Source organism: Myotis nattereri (genome assembly GCF_964212035.1).
Source record: "Myotis nattereri genome assembly, chromosome: 1".
NCBI lineage: Eukaryota > Metazoa > Chordata > Mammalia > Chiroptera > Vespertilionidae > Myotis > Myotis nattereri.
In genome coordinates this window covers 52,558,158-52,582,925 of record NC_138075.1, presented here as the reverse complement: position 1 = coordinate 52,582,925, position 24,768 = coordinate 52,558,158, and the positions used below count along the sequence as shown (strand labels likewise).

General features: G+C 43.0%; 1 protein-coding gene across 1 annotated transcript in view; it reads right to left on the bottom strand.

Moving 5' to 3' along the window:
- The window catches only part of ADAM10 (ADAM metallopeptidase domain 10), a 168,303-nt gene that overhangs the window by 70,571 nt on the left and 72,964 nt on the right, over positions 1-24,768 (bottom strand). Inside the window, exon 5 of the mRNA XM_081105358.1 lies at positions 6,523-6,623. Within this exon, the coding sequence (XP_080961484.1) occupies positions 6,523-6,623 (101 nt within the window). The remainder of the gene's footprint in view (positions 1-6,522; positions 6,624-24,768) is intronic.

Below are 24,768 nucleotides of genomic sequence, written 5' to 3'. Positions count from 1 at the left end.
TTAAGACCACTGTTTCCTTGTTGATTTTCTGTTTGGAAGATCTATCCAGTCAATGCGGTGTTAAAACCCCCTACTATGAGTTTATTACTGTCAATCTCTCCCTTTATGTTCATCAAGATTTGCTTTACATATTTAGGTACTTCTATGTTAAGTGCATAAATGTTTACAAGTGTTGTATCCTCTTGTTGGATTGCTCCCTTTATCACTATATAGTGTCCTTTTTTGTCTCCTACTATAGCCTTTGTTTTAAAGTCTATTTTGTCAGATGTAAGTATTGCTACCCCAGCATTTCCCCCTTTCCATTCACATAAATTATCTTTATCCACTCCTTCTATATAAAAATTTTAAATGAGAAAAAATGTCCTTTATATTTACCTACATATTTACTATGTTCTGCTCTTCACTTCTTTGCATAGATCTATATTTCTATCTCTTATTCTTTTTCTACCTGGAGAACTTCCTTTAACAATTCTTGCAGTGTAAATCTCTTACAAATTCTCTCAGCCTGTTTGTGTGAAACAGATCTTTAATTTGCCCTCATTCTTGAAAATTATTTTACAAAATACAGAATCCTAGTTTGGTAGTTTTTTCCCCAGCACACTTTGAAGAGGTCATTATGTAATCTTCAGTTTGCACTGTGTAATGAGAAGCCAGAAGTTATTCTTACAGTTGTTTCCCTGGATATAAATGTATCTTCTTTTCTCTAGCTGCTTTTATTTATGGTTTTCTCATTTTCAGTGGTTTCCAATAATTTGACTGTAATTTGCCCTAGTACAGTTTTCCTTGTGTTTATCCTACCTGGGTTTCATTGAGATTCCTGGGCCATGAATTTTGGAGACATTAATATTTCAAATATTTTTCCTGTATCCGCTGTCCCAGGACTCCAATTATTTTCTCTTTGTGCTTAGCTCTGGATAGTTTCTATTTTTTACTGTCCTTTATTTACCCATGTTGCCTTCTGCAGTAAATAATTTGCTCTTAAGCCTATCCATTAAATTTCAATTAAGAAAATGTACTTTTCAGTTCTACAAGTTACATTTAGTTCTTTATTATTTCGATTATCTCCTCTTTGTTTTCAGATTTTTCTGTTATTCTTTGAATGTATTTATAACCATTATCTTAAGTCCTTCTGTGCTAATGCCTATAATTTCTGGTTCTGTTTTTATCTGGGTGGCTTTTCTCCTGATTAGAGATCACATTTTTCAACTTTTTGTCACCTAGTAATATTTTACGAATGCTGGACTCTGTTAATGTTACATTATTGAGTATCTGCATTCTGTGTACTCTTTCTTCATTGCTAATCCTCACCCTAAAATATTTTTTCCCATTGATTTTTAGAGAGAGTGGAAAGGAGGCAGGGAGGAGGAAAGAGAGAAACATTGATGTGAAAGACACATCAATCCGTTGCCTCCTGCACATACCCCAACTGGGGCCAGGGATCAAACCCACAACCCAGGTACATGTCCTTGTCCAGGAATCAAATCCAGAATCCTTCAGTGCTCGGGCCAGCACTCTAACCACTGTGCAAAACTGGCCAGGGCTATGTACTCTTTTAACAAGTATTATTGAACTTTGTTCTGACAGACAGTTAATTTACCTGAAAGTCAACTTGATCTTTTTGGAGTTTGGTTTTTCCACTTAGTTAGGGCAGGTCTCCAGTAGCTTTTAACTCTAGGGTGAAATTAGCCTTACTCTTAATATGGCTTGGGATCTCTACAAAGTATAATTTCTAATAGTACATTGATTCCACAGTTTTTCTTTCTCTGGTAGTTTCCTCATAGAATTTCACCCTATGCATGTATAGCTTAGTATTCATCTAAAACTAAAGGAAACACTTGTGCAGCTATCTGGAGCTTTTTCTAGGTGTAGCTGTCTCCTGTCAAACTCTGCCTACTTGAACTCTGACCTGTCTCTTCAACTCAGTAAGATTGCTGTGCACTTTTTGCTCTTGTTGAGATCCCCTTCCCTGTGACACACCTGAAATTTTGCCTCCAGTCATGAAGTCAGGAAAATCAGAGATATTTATATTTCCCTCTCAACATCGCATCCTGTACTGTCTGCTTCCAATGTCTGAAAACAACTGTTTCATATATTTTGTTTAGTTTTCATGTTTTCTACAAGAAAGCTATGTGGATACCCATTATTTAATCATAACTGGAAAGGGAAATCTTTACTTAATATTTTTACTAAAAGTTTCAATGTTTTCATTTTAGACATTTAATACTTTAATCTATCTGAAGTTTTGTTTTGTTTTAAATAAGAGATAGAGATCCAACTTCATCTTTTTCTAAATGGTTAAACATTAGAAAAGTATTTCTGGCTCCATTTTTTCTGGCTCCATTTATTCAACCATCTTTACTTTTCCTCACTGATTTGAGATTCTAACTCTACCAAATAACAAAGTTTCATATCTGCATTTGTTTTCATCTCTATGTTAAGATTATACTCTCATTTAGTATAATAATTTTTAATCCCTTCTAGGGCAAATCCCTCTTGCCTGTTCATCACCTTTAGATTGGCCCTACTTCTTCTTAGTCTTTACTTTTCTGTATAGCATTTTAGACCCATCTAAGTGCTGTGAATAACCCTTTTGTAATTTGCATCAAAATTATATTTAATCTATTAATCAACATGGAAAAATTAATATTTTTATGATATACTAGAGGCCCGGTGCACAAAAATTTGTGCACTCGGAGGGGGGGGGGCCCTCGGCCCAGCCTGTGCCCTCTCGCAGTCTGGGACCCCTTTGGGGATGTCCACCTGCTGGCTTAGGCCCACTCCCGGGGGATCTGCCCTAAGCTGGCAATCAGACATCCCTCTGGTAGCCCAGGAGCCCTCGGGGGATGTCCACTTGCCAGTGGGGAGCAGGCCTAAGCTGCAGTCGGACATCCTTAGCGCTGCTGAGGAGGCAGGAGAGGCTCCCGCCATCAATGCTGTGCTGGCAGCCATCAGCCTGGCTTGTGGCTGAGCAGAGCTCCCTCTGTGGGAGCACAGTGACAACCAGGGGCAGCTCCTGCATTGAGCATCTGCCCCCTGGTGGTCAGTGTGTGTCATAGTGAACAGTTACTCCCAGTCGTTCTGCTGTTAGGGTCAATTTGCATACTGCCCTTTTATTACATGCCTGGTGCATGGGTGAGGGCTGGCTGGTTTGCCCTGAAGGGTGTCCGGATCAGGATGGGGATCCCACTGGGGTGCCTGGCCAGCATCGGTGAGGGGCTGAGGGCCATTTTCAGACTGACCACACCCCCTTCAGGGTGGGGGTCACTGCTGGAGTGCCTGGCTAGCCTGGGTAAGGGGCTGAAGGCCGTTTTCAGACTGGCCACACCCCCTTCAGGGAGAGGAGTCCTGCTGGGGTACCTGGCCAGGCTAGGTGAGTGGCTGATGGCTGTTTGCAGGCTGGCCACAGCCCCTTCAGGGTGAGGGTCCCCGCTGGGGTGCCTGGCCAGCCTGGGTGAGGGGCTGATGGCTGTTTGCAGGCTGGCCACGGCGCCCAGCCACCCAAGCTCCCAGTGGAGGCTGGCTGGAAGCAGGTATCTGGGATTTATTAATCTTCTATAACTGAAACTTTCTTGCCTTTAGCAGAGACCACAGCCGGCCAGGGCAGGCAGGAAGCTTGTCTTCCTCCATCGCCAGGGCAACCAAGCCTCCTGCTTGCTCCAGCTCCATGGCTGCCAGCCGCCATCTTGGTTGGGTTAATTTGCATATAGTCGCTCTGATTGGCTGGTGGGTGTGGCTTGGGACATAGCGAAGTTATGGTCAATTTGCATGTTTCTCTTTTATTAGATTAGATTATTTTTACATTAACAAGGTATGTCTCTCCATTTACTTAAAATTAATCTTCTTGCCTGGCCGCAGTGGCTCAGTGGTTGAGAATCTCATGGTTCAATTCCTGGTCAGTGCACATGCCTGGGTTGAGGGCTCAATCCCCAGTGGGTCGTGCAGGAGGCAGCCAATCAATGATTCTCTCATCACTGATGCTTCTATCTCTCTCTCTCTCTCCCTTCCTCAATAATAATACATTTATAAATAAATAAATAGCCCTGGCTGGTTTGGCTCACTGGATAGAGCGTCGGCCTGGGGACTGATGGGTCCCAGGTTCGATTCCGGTCAAGGGCATGTACCTTGGTTGCGGGCACATTCCCAGTTAGGGGTGTGCAGGAGGCAGCTGATCGATGCTTCTCTCATTGATGTTTCTAACTCTCTATCCCTCTCCCCTCCTCTCTGTAAAAAATCAATAAAATATATTTTTAAAAAATAAATAAAGTAATCTTAACACATCTTATATAGCTTCATAATTTTCCTTAATTAGGTCTTATAATTCTTTGTTACATTTATTCTTCAATACATGATATTCTTGATACTATTAACAATGTCTTCTCTTTTGTTACATTTCTGATAGTCTATTACTGGATATAGAGAAATGTGACCCAGCCCTAGGTGGCCTGGCTCAATGGATATAATGTCGGTCTGCAGACTGAAGAGTCCCAGGTTCGATTCCGGTCAAGAGCACATGCCCGGGTTGCGGGCTCAATCCCCAGTGGGGAGTATGCAGGGGGGCGGTGCAGGGGGTGTGTCTCTCTCCCTCTCCCTTCCTCTCTGAAATCAATAAAAATATATTTAAAAAACAAACAACAAAAAGAGAAATGTGACCTGTTTTTGTATATTAACTTTATATCTAGCCACTGTTAAACTCTGCTATATCTAGCAATCTATAGTCTTGTCCTCTCCACATTGCTGACACTTAGAACAAATCATTTTTCTACTGAAAAACTGCAATAACTTCTAATTAGTCTCCTAGTCTCTAATCTTACACCCCACTCTAGGGTTAAAAATTATTTACCAGTCTTACTATCTCTCTGGCCTTTAATAATCTCTAATACCTCTGAGGTATGTAGACATATCTGAGATATTACAGGTTCGGGATCAGACCACCATCAATAAAGTGAGTATAGCAATAAAGCAAGTCTTCATCTTTTTGCCTTCATTTGGTAAAAAACAACATCTGTGAAGTGCAATAAAACAAAGTATGCCTGTATACTGTCTTTCCACCTATTCATGCCCAACCTCACTCTTACTTATTCTTTTAGTGTATGACTACTGTCCTCAATTACTTCTCAGTTTAGATTAACAATTCCTCCTATATATAGAGCAGGGGTCCTCAAACTACGGCCCGCGGGCCACATGCGGCCCGCCGAAAACATTTATCTGGCCCTCCGGGTGTTTTTGCCGCCGCTGCCTGTCCTGCTTATTAGTAGCCAACTCGTCCGGGGCCCGCAGTGCGCATGTATGGAATGTCTGAGGGACAGTGAACTGGCCCCCTGTTTAAAAAGTTTGAGGACCTCTGGTATAGAGCATCATTCTATACTAATCCTCTTCTATCCCTTACCCTCAATTGTATCTCTGTGTCTCCAAGTAAATGATAATCTTTTTGAGGATAAATCTTTGTCTTAATCTCCACATATTTCTAAAACCAGCAGTCTCTGACAATATGGCAGATCAATACATAGTTTTTCAATGAATGCAAGAATAAAATCTCACTTATACTTGAAAGTCCCACCTGAAACAGAATTGTTTGTGCATGTTGCAGATCAAGAAACACACAAATCTGCATTTGTATCTCAAGTAGCTCAAGAAACATTACTCTAGCCTACTACTTTTAGAAAGGATGTCTAAACTACATGATAAATGTTTTATCATAAAAATATTTTTATTTTCATTTTAAACTTGCTTTGAATTTTGTTTTTAAGAGAGAGGGAGAGGGGGAGAGAGGGAGAGAGGGAGAAGGGGAGAAGGGGAAAGAGGGAGAGGGAGAGGGATAGTAACATCGATGTGAAAGAGAAACATGGATCAGTTGCCTCCCACACGCGCCCCAACGCGGGCACAAACCTGAAAACCTGGGCAAATGCCCTGACTGGGAATCAAGTCCACCACCTTTTGTTGTATGGGAGGACGTTCCAACCAACTGAGCCACACTGGCCAGGGCTAAACTTATGTTTTAAATAACTATAAACCTATCCCTTATTACAGGAAAAAGGAGATCAAAAAAAGAATAAAAGAAGAACAGTCAAATGGCAAAATATCTTACAATTAAAATATCAACAGCACTGTTATTATTATTAGGGTGGCTAATGATCTCAGTTTGCTTAAAGACACATGACTTTCAGTGTTAAACTGGGAAGTCCCAGTCAAACAAGGGGAAGTTGACCAGTCTAATTTTAATATTAATACAAATAGTTACATTTATAGAAAACACAAGTTCAAACTGATTGTTTTTTAAATTAAGACTCACTATGTTTCGGACATATAATGTAATATTAATGAGACACACAGATTTGTTTCAAATCTCAGCACTATGTCTTTATTACAGGCAAGCTAACTGGCTTCTTTAAGCATTAAAAAATTTCAATATTTCTCCAGTGTTATAAGTATTTCAGAAATTCTAGAACAAACATATTTAATGCAGGAACACATGCCCAAGTTCATTTTCATTTCTTAAATGCAAGCTAGTATTAAAATCCTTACCTGTGTTACTTCCTCTACACCAGTCATCTGGTACTTCCTCATCCTTTCAAATACTGAATGATCTGCACAGCCCCCCTGTGGACCATATTTATGGGGGTAGTCTAAAACACAAAGAAATATCATTTTTTGTCACATGTTTAGGTATTATGAATTATCTTATAAATGAAAATTTAACTGATATCAGTAATATAAGAAAAGAATTATGCTAGGCATTCTAATTTTCAAACCTGGTAGGTTCCCAAGTTCTCCCTCAATAAAACATCACTGGTCTCTAGAACTTTATCATACATATAATTAGTTAATTCTAAAAACAATAATCATTGTTTATTCTGAGTTGAACTTTCCCCACCTTTCCCACTTTGGATATACAGAGCATCTTAATAGTGCAATTTACTTTATTTTGTAGTGTGTAACTTTCCCTTCAAACATATTAAATTCCTATGCTGCAAAGCACAAAACTACCTCAATCTGAACTACAATTAAGCTAATATGATGTTACATTTGGCTTGAATTCCTCCCATGAATACCAGCTGGCCTAAGAACCAAGCTCTATGGCACAGTAAAAGCAGACAGAGTTTAAATTTATTCAATGCATACTTCAAGCAAATGCTTTATAAACCAATAACTATTTTATCACCATTTTTCTCCTTTTATAAGCAATGATTCATTTATCCTTAAATGAGTTGGGTCTATTTCCAGATAGCTGTTCAATTTAGTCATTTAAAAGTTTACTCCACTCTCTCAAAATTCACATACTTCTCCATTGTTAAGGTCCTACTTAGTTCATGAACATATTTTATAATTCAATCTACTAACCATAATTAAGAGAATTGTCAAAATAAAATACCAAGACATGGGTGAAAGGAGAAGCACCGAAAAATCCTTAAGTAGCTTACAGAATCAATCCACAGAATTATAATTAGAAACACTGCAGGTAGTTAATTAAGAAAAATCTAGAACCTAAAGTGCATACTAGTAGCCTATTTCATTGAAAATACAAATTAAATACTACAATACAAATCTAAACTGGCATGTAGAAACTAGGTATTATGAACAATCTATCTACACTGATAAACAGCTCTGATTTTACATTTTAAATTAGTTTTTATCTTTTGTCAAGATTGCCAACAGCTGTAAAATTCTAATCAATCAATGTGAAAGAAATGATAGACTTAAAAGTCACTATTTCCAAGCCAACATACTGGTATATTAGTAAATGAAGCAAAGGATCATCAATGGGTGCTAAAACCACTGAGTGAAAGATGGGAGCATATTCATAGTCTCGTAAAGCATAACCCCACAGATTAGTTAATAATTATAAAGGAAAAATGTATCTTTACATCAAAGCTATATAATAATTACCACTTCATTTACCAAGTGATCAAATTAAGCATTACCAATAGGACAACTTGATATTGTGTCTCCTACTGTGATGCAGTTAAGAAACATTCAGCTTCACCTATGCAATATTCTTGCCAAAATATGTTAACTGAACCTAATCACGAATAAACAGACACACCAAGAATGTGAAACATTCTATAAGTCATTGCCTTAGACATGTGAAAAAAGGCAATGTCATTTAAAGAAACAGAAAAAGTTGCCCTGGCCTGTGTTGCTCAGTGATTAGCAGCGGTTCTCAACCTGTGGGTCGCGACCCCTTTGGCAGTCCAACGACCCTTTCACAGGGGTTCCCTAAGACCATCCTGCATATCAGATATTTACATTACGATTCATAACAGTAGCAACATTAGAGTTATGAAGTAGCAACGAAAATAATTTTATGGTTGGGTCACAACATGAGGAACTGTATGTAAAGGGCCAGAAGGTTGAGAACCACTGGATTAGAGCGTCGGCTTGAAGGGTCTCGGAGTCAAGAGCAGTACCTAAGTTGTGGGCTTGCTCCCCGGCCCCCGTTAGGGCATGTGCTGTAGACAACCAGTCAATGTGAAACACACTGATGCTTCTCTTTCTCTCTATCTCTCCTTCCCTTCCCTCCCTCTCTCTCTCCCCCCTCCCAACCTCTATTCCACTCTGAAAAATCAATGAAAAAAATATCCTCAGGTGATGATTAATAAAAAAAATAAAAGTAAAAAACTGAGAACTGTGGGGTGGAGGAGCCTGGAAGTTAAGACACTTAAAAGAGATATAATAAATGCCAAAAAAAATAATATTTTTAGAACTGGATAAATTTCATTTTAGTCTGTATAGTAAATGATATTAAAGTTCATTTTTAGGGGATGAAACACTTATTATTGTCATTTTAAAAATGTATATATTCTTAGGAGATGTGTGCTGCAGTATTTAGCAGTGGTGGCTCATGCAGTCTGTAGCCTACCTTCAAATGGTCCCCCAAAAAAATGTGTTGAGGGAAGTATAAAATGTTTTAAAAAATGGTAAACTAGGGAGAAGGATGTATGTGTTCCTGTATAATTCTTTAAACATTTTTTTAAGTTTGAAATTTTCAAAATTAAACTAGAACTCAAAAACTGCAATATCAGTAGAACAAGTTAAAATTACTTTGAAGTGGAAAAATAACTGAAATGATGAACATGCCTGGCCAGCATGGCTCAGTGGTTGAGTGTCGCCCTATGAACCAGGAGGTCATGGTTTGATTTCCCATCAGGGCATATGCCCAGGTTGTGGGCTCAATCCCGTGTGAGGTGTGCAGAAAAAAGGCAGCCTATCAATGATCTTCTCTCATCATTGCTCTATTTCTCTCTCCCTCTCCCTTCCTCTCTGAAATCAATAAAAAAAATACATATATATTTAAAGAAGAAAAAACACTAATACATTTATTACTGTATCATTTCAAGTGCTCACTTTAGCAAAGTGAAAATATAGTACCATCCCACATATATTTAATAAGAATCTACCACAAAGGCTGGAAAGTCTTACAGTATAATATGCCAAGTTTTTTAATTCTCACCATTTAATTTAGGGTATTATCACCACTCTGCCTTCTTCTGCTACTATAATTTTAACCTGAAAATGTCCCAATGAGTCTTGCCCAGATTCTTAATGAAAGCTAACTTGCCTAGCCCACCAGTTAAAGTTCCTCCATGTCAAGAACACAATACAAAAACATCCTCATAGACAAGTGTACATGTGCACTGAAGTTCTTTATTCAGTTAACAGACGTTAGATCTCTTGGAATTTTCCTACTTGTTTTAATCTATAATAATAAAAGTGTAATAGGCTAATTAGACCAGACAGCCAAACGACCTTCCAGACGTCATTCTGGACAAAGCCGGGGCAGCAGGGGCCAAGGCAGAGGTGGTTAGTGGCAATCAGGCAGGCAGGCAAGCAGTTAGGGGCGATCAGGCAAAGGCGGTTAGGGGCGATCAGGCAGGCAGGCAGACGAGCGGTTAGGAGCCAGAGGTCCCGGATTGCGAGTGGGATGTCCAACTGCCAGTTTAGGCCCGATCCCACAGGGATCCCTGCAGGATTGGGCCTAAACCTGCAGTCGGATATCCCCCGAGGGGTCCTGGATTGCGAGAAGGTGCAGGCCGGGCTGAGGGGATTCCCCCCACCCCCACCCCTGCACGAAATTCATGCACTGGGCCTCTAGTTATCATATAAAATCAAGTTCATAGTTTGATATTATTTTGTGCTATTTTTACCCAACATTGGGATAGTCCAGTATCCAACAACTAAAAATGTGGCCAGATTCTTTGGCTAGTTTTTCACTTAAATCATGAATAAGAACATAATTTATCTATTTCTTACAAGATAACAAGGTGAATGAGGAGGAATCCTTCTGCTGACTATCAACAACTAAATAGGTAAGTAAAACATGCTCTAAGAGAACTGATATACAAAATATTTGGCCACAGAAAATGAATAACACTAAGTAATACATTTTCAAAAGCTTATTTTAATTTCTGTTCCAACGTGATAAGCAACTAACTTATGATTCAATTAATATGTTATGTTCTTATTTTTCTTTTATGGATCAGTTTTTGGTGCCTTATTTAGATTGTTTATTAAGATAATAGTTAAGTTAATAATCTATTTTACCATTTATCTTATACTAATTTAAGTTCAATGAAATAAACATATATTTAACATTTGATGAAATTCTTTGAGTTGAATTAGACATCTCCCAACATATTAAAAAAGGACTATTTAAACTACAGTTCTAACTTATCATAAAGTTTCATAAAACTACCTTAATAACCTCCATAACCAAATTGCTGTCTTGCACACATGAACATGAGCACAGATAAAAAAGCATGGCATCATGGCCCCACTTCCAAATAAAAAAACTATTTAACTTAGCCTTTCAAAAGAAAAGCCTTGTGGGTACATCATTACAGCCTGTTTTCAGATGACTTCCTCTAAATGCCTATCGTATCTGGTCTCCCCATCCCACATGCTTCACCACTACCAAATATTTTTTAAAAAAAGGTATATGGGGTTGGGAATAACCTGTTTACAAAATATACAATCTTCCCCAAAACCTCTCCTAATAGTATATCAATCATGTAACCACTTCTAAAAATATGTTTAAAATGTTCAGAGATTTTATTTGAAAAAACAATTTCATTATTGGCAAGGTTTAGCAGTCATTGACCAAACAGGTTCCTCACTATCCTGAACAAATCCAGACTAAGTTTCCCAGCCTCCCATTCAAGCTAGGTGTACATAACCTAGTTTTTAGTTGAAGAAATATGAGCAGTAGGGAAATGCACCAGCCAGGGTATAATATGCTCTTTTTTCCTTCTAAATGGCTGGTAGGAGACAACTGGGAACTGCATTATAGTACAGTATAGCATAAAATAAAGTAACCTGGATTCATACTCACTTATAGAAGAAAAGCTGCCTGAATACTCACATTAAACTGTTACATAGTGAGAAATGAGCTTTTAGTGCACTGTGTCACTGAATAGGGGGCTGTTTGGTACTGTAATTAGCATAATCTTAATACGTAGTGAAAACTTTTGTCAAGAACAGAACTTATTTTATATCTGTTCTCCACTAGCGATCTGGCAAATTTTTTATCACAGAAAATAACAAAATAATCTTGCTCTAGCATATCAGAAGTTGTTGTTGTTTTTTTTACCAGTGTTGGTATTTGTTATAGTTACCTAAATGTTTTCATTTATACTAGTTTTTATTCATCCTAAAAAATACAACTTTTGCTAAAAAATCAATCATATACTTAAGTTGAAGACTGGTAAGTACAGTAACTAAGTCCATCTTTTAACTAAAGATAGAAGCTAGTAGACTCTATAATACCCAGATTAAATATATTAAATGCCTAGACAAAAAAATACTGTTATCATTTTCAAACAGTTTCTCAAAAGAAGGATTTACTCCACGCAAGATTTTCAGTTTCAGAGCAAAAAGCTGTGAGATTCATTAGCAATCAAGTTTTAAGCCCTCCATAAGTTAGTCAATAGGCCTGATTTTTTTTTTTTAATATATTTTACTGATTTTTTTACAGAGAGGAAGGGAGAGGGATAGAGAGTCAGAAACTTTGATGAGAGAGAAACATCTCTAAGCCGCCTCCTGCACACCTCCCACTGGGGATGTGCCCGCAACCAAGGTAAATGCCCATGACCAGAATCGAACCTGGGGCCTTTCAGTCCGCAGGCTGATTGATGCTCTATCCACTGAGCCAAACCGGTTAGGGCAATATGCCTAATTTTATTCAAATTTGAGAAAGAACAAAGATCATAAGCTGATCATGACAGAAATTAGAATTTACCTTCAGTAAAAGCATATTATGAAGCCGAGACCGGTTTGGCTCAGTGGATGGAGCGTCGGCCTGCGGACTGAAGGGTCCCGGGTTTGATTCCGGTCGGGGGCATGTACCTGGGTTGCGGGCATATCCCCAGTGGGGGATGTGCAGGAGGCAGCTGGTCGATGTTTCTCTCTCATCGATGTTTCTAACTCTCTATCTCTCTCCCTTCCTCTCTGTAAAAAATCAATAAAATATATTTAAAAAAAAAAAAAGCATATTATGAAATACATTTTGAATCTGCTCCTACACAGGCACAAAAGGCATGCTGCAAAGTATTCTGGAAGAGAGAATTTTATAGCTTACAACCCCATGCATGGCATTTAACTGAACATCTTACTAAATTCAAGAACAGAACAAGAATATCCTTATCGTAAACAATTACCAGTAAAACACCATTTTCTTTAATGTAACAGGGAAAGCCAAAGAAGAGTATACATGTCTGATCTATAATAATAAAAGAGTAATATGCTAATTAGACCAGACGTCTTCCAGACATACTTCCCGATAAAGCCAAGCCCGAGCACCTGCGGCCAGCCCAGGTGAAGCCGCCCGCACTTCCGGGAGCCTGCAGTCAGCCCGGGCAAAGCCGGCCTGGGTCCCAGGTGCCTGCAGCCAGCCAGAAGGAGGGTAGCCCAGGTCCCGGGTGCCTGTGGCCGGCCGGAGGAGGGATGCCTGGGTCCCGGGTGTGGGGGCTGAGGCAGAGGCAGTTAGGGGCAATCAGGCCAGCAGGGGAGCAGTTAGGGGCGATCAGGTAAGCAGGGGAGCAGTTAGGGACAATCAGGCAGGCAGGCAGAGGTGGTTAGGGGCAATCAGGCAGGCAGGCAGAGGGGTTAGGGGCGATCAAGCAGGCAGGCGAGCGATTAGAAGCCAGTGGTCCCGGATTGCGAGAGGGATGTCCCCTAGTCGGGTCCCAGATTAGAGAAAGTGAGGGCGGGCTGAGGTCCCCACCCCCACCAGGTCTCTAATCTCTAATCTACACTAATAAAAGATAAACATGCAAATTGGTGTCACTTCACTACGCCCACCAGCCAATCAGACCGACTACGCAAATTAACCCAACAAAGATGGCGGTTAATTTGCATACGTAGGCACAGAGTGAAGACTGAAGACTGAAAAGGCTTGGCTTCTCCACTGCGGCCGGACCAAAGGTCTGGGTCCCAGGTGCCGGAGGAAAACAGGTGCCGGCAGCCAGGGGAAGGAAGGCATATTGCATGAATCTCTTCATTCAACGGGCCTCTAGTCTATACTAATAAAAGGGTAATATACTAATTAGACCGGGAGACCTTCTGGACGTCCTTCCAGACAAAGCCATGGTGGCGGGGCCGAGGCAGAGGCGGTTAGGGGCGATCAGGCCAGCGGGGGGGAGGGGGAGCAGTTGGGGGTAAGCTGGCCAAAAAGGGGTGGCAGTTGGTGGCAGGCAGGCCGGCAGGGGGTGCAAAGGGGCAGTTGGGGGCAATCAGGCTGGCTGGGGGGGAGAGGGGGGACTTGGGGGCGAGCAGGAGAGAAGGGGGTGAAGTTAGGGGCCAGCAGGTGTTGGGGTCCAGCCCCAACAGGTCCAGGGGTTCCCCAAAGTGTGGACGGAGTCGGCAAAGAATGAAGGACATGGATGCAGCATTCAGGTGATCATCATAGCCAGGTTCCTCTAGCCAGGATCTCCAGCCAGGTTCTGTATAGGATCTCCAGCCAGGTTCTGTAGCCATGTTCTCTCGATAGGTTCTCCAGCCAGGTTCTCCATGTTTTCCAGCCAGGTTCGGTCGCCAGGTTCTGTCCAGGTTCTCCCGCCAGGTTCTGTCTAGGTTCTCCAGCCAATTTCTGTAGCCAAGTTCTGTCCAGGATCTTTTGCCATGTTCTCTCGCTAGGTTCTGTCTCTAGGTTCTGTGTCTTGTTACATCGTTATTTATACCAGTTGATTCCAATCCTATCAATCTCTATTCCAAAGGTTAGAGCGTTTCTTATCTCCATTCCAGGGAGTAAAGATTATGTAGCTTAAGCATGATTGTTCATAGTTAAAGTGATTAACTACCGGCCTGGCACTTAGTTAAGGGGTTTTATTCCCTCCCTAACTTCAGGGGAAAATCCCTACCTGGGGAAACAACCTTTCTCGGAGAGGTGACCTTGGTTAAAACACATAGCACCAAGAAGGTGAGCAAACATATTAAGAACAGTATGCCATATACGCCAGGTCCCTTGAAACATATGCTGTGCAGATGTTTCTTCCCTGCAGCGACTGTGTCAAGCAGCAAGGATGGACCGGCTCCTGGCAAGCAGGCCGGCGGGGGATGCAGTTGGGGTTGAACAGGCCAGCAGGCAGGGGCACTGGGGGCGAGCAAGCTGGCAGGGGGAGGGGGCAGTTAGGGGTGATCAGGCCAGAAGGAGGGGGCAGTTGGGGGCGATCAGGCCGGTATGCAGAGTGGTTAGGGGCGATCAGGCAGGCAGGCAGGCAGGTGAGCAGTTAGGAGCCAGCGGTCCCAGATTGTGAGAGGGATGTCTGACTGCCGGTTTAGGCCCAATCCCTAAACCGGCAGTCAGACATCCCCCAAGGTGTCCCAGATTGGACAGGGTGCAGGCAGGGCTGAGGGACACCCCCCCCCCGCGCACCAATTTCGTGCACCAGGCCACTAGTTTATATACAATCAGCAATCCCTATTGTATAGTATCTCGATAAAATATATTTTCCAGATATTAATAGTACCAAATGCAATGATACTCTGTGCATTCAATAACTGGCACTGATGCTGGGCATTTGAACATGTCAGGGAGGAAAATTTTCTCCTCTACCCTTCTGGGTTCTTCTGACTGGTATAGGAATTAAATTGACATGTAGATTAACAGGAAAAAATCAAATTTAATTTTCTATATACAGGAGCTCCAAAAGAATATGAGGTCCAAAGAGCAGCCAAGTAACTGAAGATTATGTAACATTTGAGGCTAAGGGAAAGAGGAACTTCAAAGGAGAAGAAGACGTTCAAGGGAAATAAAAGAATAAAGGTTTAGCCCTGGCCAGTTTGGCTCAGTGGACAGAGTGTCAGCCTGCTGACTGAAGGGTCGCAGGTTTGATTCCGGTCAAGGGCACGTACCTCAGTTGCAGGCTCCACCCCAACCATCGTCGGGGCATGTGCAGGAGGCAACCAATCGATGTGTCTCTCTCACATAGCTGTTTATCTCTGTGTGTCTCTCCACACCCCTTCCTCTCTCTCTCTCTCTCTCTCTCTCTCTCTCTCAAAAAAAAAAAAAAAAATCAATGGAACAATATCCTTGGGTGAGGATTAACAACAACAAAAAAAGAATAAATATTTGCCAGGCCATGCAGAGACAAAGGGACACAGAGAGGAATGTGAACAAACAAGCCATGCTAATCCCCCACCACCTCCACCACTGATACCATGTAATCTCGTTATTAATAACAGGACAGGAGCAAAGGAAAGGCCAAATATTATAGGCATATTATTTGGGCAACTTCTCCAGGAAGGTACAACTTTACACTCCCCAGGGGTCCAATGGAGGGGAAATAGATGCATGCCCAGTAAAGCTGGGGTGACATAGGGAAGGTGCTTGTCTGTCAGTCACCCCTAGGAACAGATCATTGGCCAGAATAGGCATGGCCACTGCAAGGGCAAGAAAATTTGGGATATTTAATCCCCTGAGCAAAGGAGTTCACTCTCTTAGTTGCTCTTGTACTCTTGGTTCTTGGCATGTTGCATGTGACTCCTGGCTTATGGGGCTCTGATCCCTGCTTCCTGGCATTTGCCTACATGGCCCATAGCCATATGGACACCCACACACAATGGACTGTAACTAGTCTGATGCTGAACTGGACCCGACTGCAATATGGAATGGAAACTCTGGACACTGGCTCTGATTTTAGCTCTACTGAAGCCTCACTATACTTTTTCTATAACTGGATTAAGGGAAATGCGACTTTGGAAACCCAGGGATGTAATTCCATGCAAATAAATATCACTCATCCTCCTGCGCGGGTCTCAGAAAATTTTTTTTCTAGAGATATCGTAAGGACTCCACCCCCAGCACTCAGCAGGGAAGGGGATACCCCAACTTCATCAATACCACCACCACACTTTGCTCAAATTCTTTGTTGTTATGTCTGATGGTAACTCCCTTCCTGGAATAAGCCCTCTATCTAAATTCTTTTAAACACTTAAGGTGGAGGCCAAAGAAAAATTTCCTGAATCTTCTGTTTCTTAAAAATAATCAGCCTAGCCCTAGCTGATTTTTCCCAGTGGATAGTGTCGGCCTGCAGACTGAAGGGTCCCGGGTTTGACCGGTTAAGGGCACATGGCTGGGTTGTAGGCTCAACCCCCAGTAGGAGGCATGCAAGAGGCAGTCGGTCAATGATTCTCTCTCATCATTGATGTTTCTCTTTCTTCCTCTCCTTTTCTGAAATCAATAAAAAAAAATTTTTTTTAAATAATAATAATCAGCCTAGCCCCAGCTGAGTGATTCAGTTGGTTAGAGTGTCATCCCATACACTAAAAAGGTTGGGGGTTCGATTCTGGGTCAGGGTGCATACCTAGGTTTCAGGTTCAATCCCCAGTTGGGGCACAAATGGCAGGCAACCAATCAGTGTTTCTCTTTCTCTCTCTCTCTCTCTCTCTCTCTCTCTCTCTCTCTCTCTCAAAATCAATAAATATATCCTTGGGTGAGGAATACATAAATAAATAAATAATCAGTCTAAATAATTCACATGCCAAAGAGACACATTTGGGATAGCAAATTTTACTTCCCTAAGATTAAGATAATCAAACACAGTGTTTAATGAGTGTCTAATCTACTTGATAAAATATATAAAGTTTAACAAATATATAGGTATACACACATATATGTCTGTATCATACATGTAACTGATATATACACAATGTGTGGATTTCTTTCTACCACTCCTCCACACAGTCAGAAGGCAAATAAGTATCAGTACCTAATACCACAATGCCTATAGGCTAATATAATCTGAAATCAAAAGGAAGCCAGCAGACTATCAGAAACTTAAGAATAGAACCACAACCTAGCAGGCTATCAGTCCCCAGGGTGAAAAGATGGCCTAGATTCAGTAATAAGAGTCCCTGCACCTATCCCACCCCAACAGGTAGCATTTGGCTGGAATCAAGAAGAGAGTACCTACCTACCTATATTTCAGAAAATCACCTTCTCTGATCCATCATCTGGCAGGGATAAAGAGAATCCTTCTGTAGCATTCCTCATCTCCATCAGGAGGACTCCAGCAGGAATCAAAGGAGAACCCCAGAACTCTTCCTGTTCCTACAATAAATTCCTCTGCCCCTCACTTCACTAAACACTCACAGCTATTTACCACTATCTGCCTTGGGACCACCAGGACTATTCTCACTGTGGCCTGGCTTTCAGACGCAGGAGACTAAACCACCAACTACTTCAATTTATTATAGGTATTTGCTGCCCCCACAAATCACTATTTCCCTCTATTTTCTTATTTTTAGCTCCTAACTCATTGTCACTCTTTCTGATACTACCCAAAATTCTTAGTGATTACAACATTCATGTTGATGATCCTTCCAATACACTCACACCACCTTTTCTCTGACAGTCTTCCCCTACTTCAACTTTTCACTTATATGGTCATACTTTTGAACCTGTCATTATCTCAACTTCTAAATCATGCTTTCTTTCTACAACTTATCTTTTCAGAACATTCCCTCTAGACTCCAACAATCCTTCAACACCACTAAGACCCTCTATCTATTAATGCTCCTTCAACACCACTAAGACCCTTTCATCTACCAATACTAGCACCTTGTTCAACTGTCCATCACTGGCTATTCTCTTTCTTTTCCTTATTCACCTTAAATCCGACAGTGAATTATTACTATAATTAATCCACTGCATTTGCTTTAATCTCCCTTGACACCCATCTCCCAACCCTCAACCAAATCCTGCTTAAATTCAACTCACTACTTATACTGCTCCAGCTGAATAAAGCTGGAGAAAAACTGGTAATATGACTACCCTCACTCAAAAATCATAATCTGTAACCTAAACCAGTTCATTTATGCTACCTGACAATGATACTCTTATTTCAGAGTAACTCTCAATCCTACATATCTAGTTAACCACTAGCAGTCCTCACTTTGCTACATTACTAGAGGCAGTAAAGTTAACCATACAAGCTGAAACTATGCAAAGTGATCTTAATAATGAATGGGAGAAATTAAAATTGTTCCATTACTTTTAAAATTTTTTTATCAAAATATTAAAATTCTCTTATACTGTTTAAATATATAGGAAAATGAAAAATAATAAAACTATATTGTACACTGTAATTTAAAACATCAGAAGCCCAGGACTAGTAGCTCAGTTGGTTAGAGTGTCATCCACATATGCCAAGGTTGACGGTTTGATCCCTGGTCAAGGCACAGACAACAGTCAACCAATGAATGCATGAATAAGTGGAACAACAGACCGATGTTTCTCATTCTCTCTCTAAAAAAAAAAAAAAATCAATCACTAAAAAAATTTTAATTAGAAACATCAAGAATTAGAATATTTAAAAAGAAAAATTAGAGTGTTTTATTCTTTGTAAATTGTATTTTATACTAGGGACCCGATGCACGAAATTCGTGCACTGGGTGGGGGTGGGGGGGGGGAGAGTGTCCCTCAGCCCAGCCTGCCCCCTCTCACATACTGGGAGCCCTCAAGCATTGACCCCCATCACCCTCCGATCGCCTGATCGGCCCCTTGCCCAGGCCTGACGCCTCCGCCAGAGGTGTCAGGCTTGGACAGGGGACCCCCATCTCCCCCCGATCACTAGCTCTGGCCCCCGCCCAGGCCTGAGGCCTCTGGCCCAGGAATCATGCCTGGGCAGGGGACCCCCATCTCCCTCTAATCGCTTGCTCCACCCCCCGCCCAAGCCTGACACCTCTGACCCAGGCTTCAGGCCTGGGCAAGGGGACCATCATATCCCCCCAACCCCCGGCTCCGCCCCCCACCCAGGCCTGATGCCTCGGCCAGAGGAGTTGACCCTCATCACCCAACGATCACCAATCACCGGATCGGCCCCTTGACCAGGCCTGAGGCCTCCAGCAGAGGTGTCAGGCCTGGGCAGGGGACCCCCAGCTCCCCGCGGTTGCAGGCTCCGCCCCTGCCCAGGCCTAAGGCCTCTGGCCTAGGCGTCCGGCCCGGGCAGCGGGGGGCGCCGTGATCATGGGCTTCACTTTAGGCCCAGGCAAGGGACCCCTAGCTCCTGGGACTGCCAGCTTCGACCGTGTCCAGCTCCCATCGCTGGCTCCACCCCTACTTCCTGCTATCACTGGCCAGGGCGGCAAAGGCGCCTGATTCTCCGATCATGGCTGGGGGGCAGGGCCGCCTTTGCCCTGCCCCCCAACTCTTAGCTCCCCCCTGGGTTTCCGATCACTGTCAGTGGCAGGGGTCTTCTTCCTGCTTTCCCTTTCGCCTCCCTGCATTGTGCCTACATATGCAAATTAGCCGCCATCTTGTTGGCAGTTAACTGCCAATCTTAGTTGGCAGTTAATTTGCATATAGCCCTGATTAGCCAATGAAAACGGTATCGCCGTACACCAATTACCATTTTTCTCTTTTATTAGTGTAGATATTATAAATTAAAGACATACATTCCTTTTGAAAGCTTGATATTTAGGATAAAAAAATTTCCAACGCAACAAAGCAGCATTAATATATGCATCAAATTCTGTCAGCACAAAACTCTCCCAATAGAAAGAACAAAAAAAAGATCATGCATAAAACTTTTCCTATATACAGTACTTTAAAAACTTCTCTAAAAGAGCCTATTTTCCCTGGTCATCATGTTAAATGACATTTTCCCTTTAAAATTACTGACAATATAATCCCATTTCTAGAAAAGCCTTTATTCAACTATTGAATAAACCCTCATTGAGCTGCTAAATCATAAGATGCACTGTAGCTCCCCTGAAAAGGCCAAACAGCATATTCTTTCACAAAGAATGAGTCATTGGTGTAGAATAGTAGGCCTATGTAAAACAAAGATCAGCTTTAAATCTACTGCCTTTCTTCCAGTTCCTCTGCATGCCAGCCTTTTGCTTTTGTCTTGTTGTAGGAGGTGCAAATATAAATAATACATATATTGTTATATAGCCTCAAGCAGGAAATAGCTCTAGTTAACTCTCAACTCCAGGAAGGGGGAACATTTACAGTTCAGATTTTCTCCCCAACAGAACCATGCAAAAAACACCCACATCTCACTCCATACTAACTAGAGTAGACTTTGCATCTTGACCACTCCCAGCAAGGCAACCCTCCCTCTATATGACTGACAGGCTAAGAATTTGACTGCAAAGTCCAAGGCTTGCTTATGAGATGACTCTCTCACAGTCAAAACTTGGTGTAATCACTCCAATAACATCCGATGAATCACCAAAGCCAATCAAATAATCCAAATTTAATTATAGTAATCTATCTAATAAAAGAGAAACACGGTAATTAGCATACAACCACTACCCTTCCCATTGGCTAATCAGGGAGATATGCAAATTAACTGCCAGCCAAGATGGCGGCCGGCAGCCAGGCAGCTGGAAACTAACATGAGGCTTGCTTGCTTCAGTGATGGAGGACTCCAACGTTCCCCACCAGCCTTGCCGGCCTCTGAGCTTGCAGTTTGAAACATTGTAACAAATATAGAAGCTAAGCAAAACCCCAGAAACCAGTTTTCAGCCGGCCGGGATCTCAGAGCTGGAGTGGATACTGTGTTTCGATTGTAGAACCCAAACAAACCAGATACCTGCTTTCAGCAGGGAGGCCTAAGAGCTGGAGCCAGTGCTAAAGCTGGCCCAGAATAAAAAGAAAAAAAGGAGCAGTTGGGAGCTTCAGTCACCTGCCAACCTGAAAACAGCCATCATCCCCTCACCCAGGCTGGCCAGGCACCCCAGTGGGGACCCCCACCCTGATCCAGGACACCCTTCAAGGCAAACCAGCCGGCCCCCACCCATGCACCAGGCCTCTATCCTATATAGTAAAAGGGTAATATGCCTCCCAGCACCAGGATCAGCAGAGCCGAGAGGCCTCCCGGCACCGGGATCAGTGTGACAGGGGGCAGCACCCAAACCCCGATCGCCCTGCGGCTCTGTGTGTGACCGGGGGCGGGGCCACAACCTCCCTATCCGCCCTGCTCTGTTCGTGACAGGGGAAGGCACCCCAACCCCCTGATCAGCCCTGCTCTGTGCCTGATAGGAGGGAGCTCCCCAACCCCCTGATCACCCTGCGGCTCTGTGTGTGACAGGGTGCAGCGCCCCAACCCCCTGATCGGCCCTGCTCTGTGTGACAGGGTGCGGCATCCCAACCTCCCCCCGCCACGGGACCTGCTCTGTGTGTGACAGGGTAGAGCCATAACCTCCCCATTGGCCCTACCCTGAGTGTGACAGTGGCGGCGCCCCAACCCCCTGATAGGCCCTGCTCTGTGTGTGACAGGGGGCGGTGCCCCAACTCCCCTATCGGCCCTACTCTGTGAGTGACAGGGGGGAGCTCCCCAAACCCCAGGTCCGCCCTGCTCTGTGTATGACAGGGGGTGGTACCCCAACTCCCCTATCGGCCCTACTCTGTGAGTGACGGGGGGAGCTCCTCAACCCCCTGATCGGCCCTGCCCTGTGCATGACAGGGGGTGGCGCCGCAACCTCTCCATCAACCCTGCCTGAGTGTGACAGGGGGCGGTGCCCCAACCCCCCAATCAGCCCTACTCTGAGCATGACTGAGGGTGGCATCGCAACCTATCAATCCACCCTGCTCTGTGCATGGCAGGGGGCAGCGCCCCAACTCCCCAATCGGCCGTGCTCTGAGCCCGACCAGGGGCTCCACCTAGGGATTGGGCCTGCCCTCTGCCACCTGGGAGCAGGCCTAAGCCAGCAGGGCGTTATCTCCCGAGGGGTCCCAGATTGCGAGAGGGCACAGGCCGGGCAGAGGGACTCCCCCCTTCGCCCCCCCCCCAGTGCACAAATTTTTTTGCACCGGGCTTCTAGTCTATATATATGTAAAAGCCCAGCAACTGGAAAGGCGAAACAACCAGAATGACTGGTCACTATGACGCGCACTGCAGTGTCCAACCAGCCCCATCAGGACCCGATCGGCCGCCCCCAACCTCCCACGGCCCCTCCCTCTGGCTGGCCCTGCCCCTGCTCGGCCCCCACCCCCACCCCTATTGGGGCTGGCTGGCCTGACCCCACCCAAATACGAATTCATGCACCAGGCCTTTAGTTCATCGATAAAAAGGAATAAACTATACAACATAAATAAAACTATATAACATAAATAAACCTCAAAACATTTGTGCTTAAAAGCCTGATTTTAAAGAGTACATTGTGTATCCTGGCCAGTGTGGCTCAGTTGGTTGAGCACCATCCCATGCACCAAGAGGTAGCCAGTTCGATTCCTGGTCAGGGTACATGCCTGGGTTTCAGGTTCAATTCCCAGGGAGTGCAGGAGGCAGCCGATAAGTGGTTTTCTCTAGCCAACGTTTCTCTCTCCCTCTCCCTTCCTCAATTTCTCTAAAATCAATAAAAACATGTTTTATGTTTAGATCTATTTATGATCCACTTGAATTAATCTGTATACAAAGTATGTGGCTTAGATGGATAATTTCTGGTCACAGATACCCAGTTGTTACAGCACCCTTTTATAAAAGTGTCTATTCTTCCTCCACTGAATGAATTTCTTTTGCAGTCTTGATTAAAAATCAGCTAGTCAAAAATGTAAAATAAAGACCCAGCTGATTTGGCTCAGTAGATAGAGCGTTAGCTTGCGTACTGAAGGGTCCCAGGTTCGATTCCGGTAAAGGGCACATGCCCAGGTTGCGGGCTTGATCTCCTCAGCAGGAGACACCCGATCAATGATTCTCTCTCATCATTGATGTTTCTCTCCCTTCTCCCTTCTGCTCTGAAATTAATAAAAATATATATTTTTAAAAATATGTATATATATATATATATATATATATATATATGTATATATGTATGTGTGTGTCTGTGTGTGTGTGTGTGTGTGTGTATATATATATATATATATATATATATATATATATATATATATAAAATATAAGTAGCCCAGTTGAGTGGCAACCCATGAACCAGGAGGTCATGGTTCAAGTCCCAGTCAGGGAACATGCCCAGGTTTCGGACTCAATCCCCAATAGGGGGCATGCAGGAGGCAGCCAATCAATGATTCTCTCATTGATGTTTTTATCTCTCTGCTCCTCTCCCTTCTGCTCTCTGAAATAAATAAAAAACATATATTTTTTAAAATGTCCTAGCCAGTTTGGCTCAGTGGACAGAGTGTTGGCCCAAGGACTGTAGGGTCACAGGTTCAATTCCGATCAAGGGCACATACCTCGGTTGCAGGCTCAATCCCTGGCCCTGGTCAGGGCACATTCAGGAGGAAACCAATTGATGTGTCTCTCTCACATGGATGTCTCTCTCTCTGTTTCCCCCTACTCCCTTCCACTCTCTCAAAAATATCAATGGAAAAATATTCTCAGGTGAGGAATAACAAAAAATAAAATAAATAAGTAAATAAAGAGTACATAGTAAGAAATTGCATTTACATATAATTCTAGAAAATGCAAACTAACCTACAGATTAGTGCCTGAGGAAAGAGGAGTTGAAAAGAAGAAAAGTACACTGAGCAGGAGGAAGGTTTTGGGGATGATGGATACATACACTATCTTGATTATGGTGATAGTTTCACAGCTATATAAATGTGTTAAAAATTATCAAATTGTAAAATTTACATCTGAGCAATTTATTGTGTCAATTTTTCCTCAATAAAGCTGTTCAAAAGAAATACTAACTAGAGATAACCAAATACAATGTGGGAACCTTGATTAAGTCCTTTTTTTGTTCTTAAAGGGACTTTTTGCAGAGCAACTGGAGAAATATGCCTACAGACTGTATAACAGATATTTTTTTCATCTCATCTTTTATTTTTTAAATCATTTTTCATTTTCCAATTATAGTTAACATACATTATTATATTAGTTTCAGGTGTACCCCCCAGTAATTACACATTACATAACTTACTAAGTTATCATCCTGATAAATCTCATACCCATCTGACACCATACATAGTTATTTGAATACTAGAGGCCTGGTGCATGAATTTGTGCACAGGTGGGGTCCGGGCAGCCCCCCCTGATGGGAGCCAATCAGGGCTGGCCCAGCAGGGGGGTAGAACCCTAGGGTGGAGCCAGTCAGGGGGTGGGGCTGAGGGAGGTTGGCTGGCCGGCTCTGTCCCGATCCGGCTGGGGCCGGTTGCAGTGCACATCATAGGGACCAGTCGTTATTCTCATTCCGGGTGTTCCAGTCATTCCAGTCATTCCGGTCATTCCAGCGTTCCAGTCGCTTGGCTTTTATATATATAGACTAGAGGCCCAGCGCATGAAATCGTGCAGGTAGGATCCCTAGGCCTAGCCTGCGATCAGGGCCATCTTCTGCCCATTTGCCAGTCCCCAGGCCGAACACCGCTTCCACCGC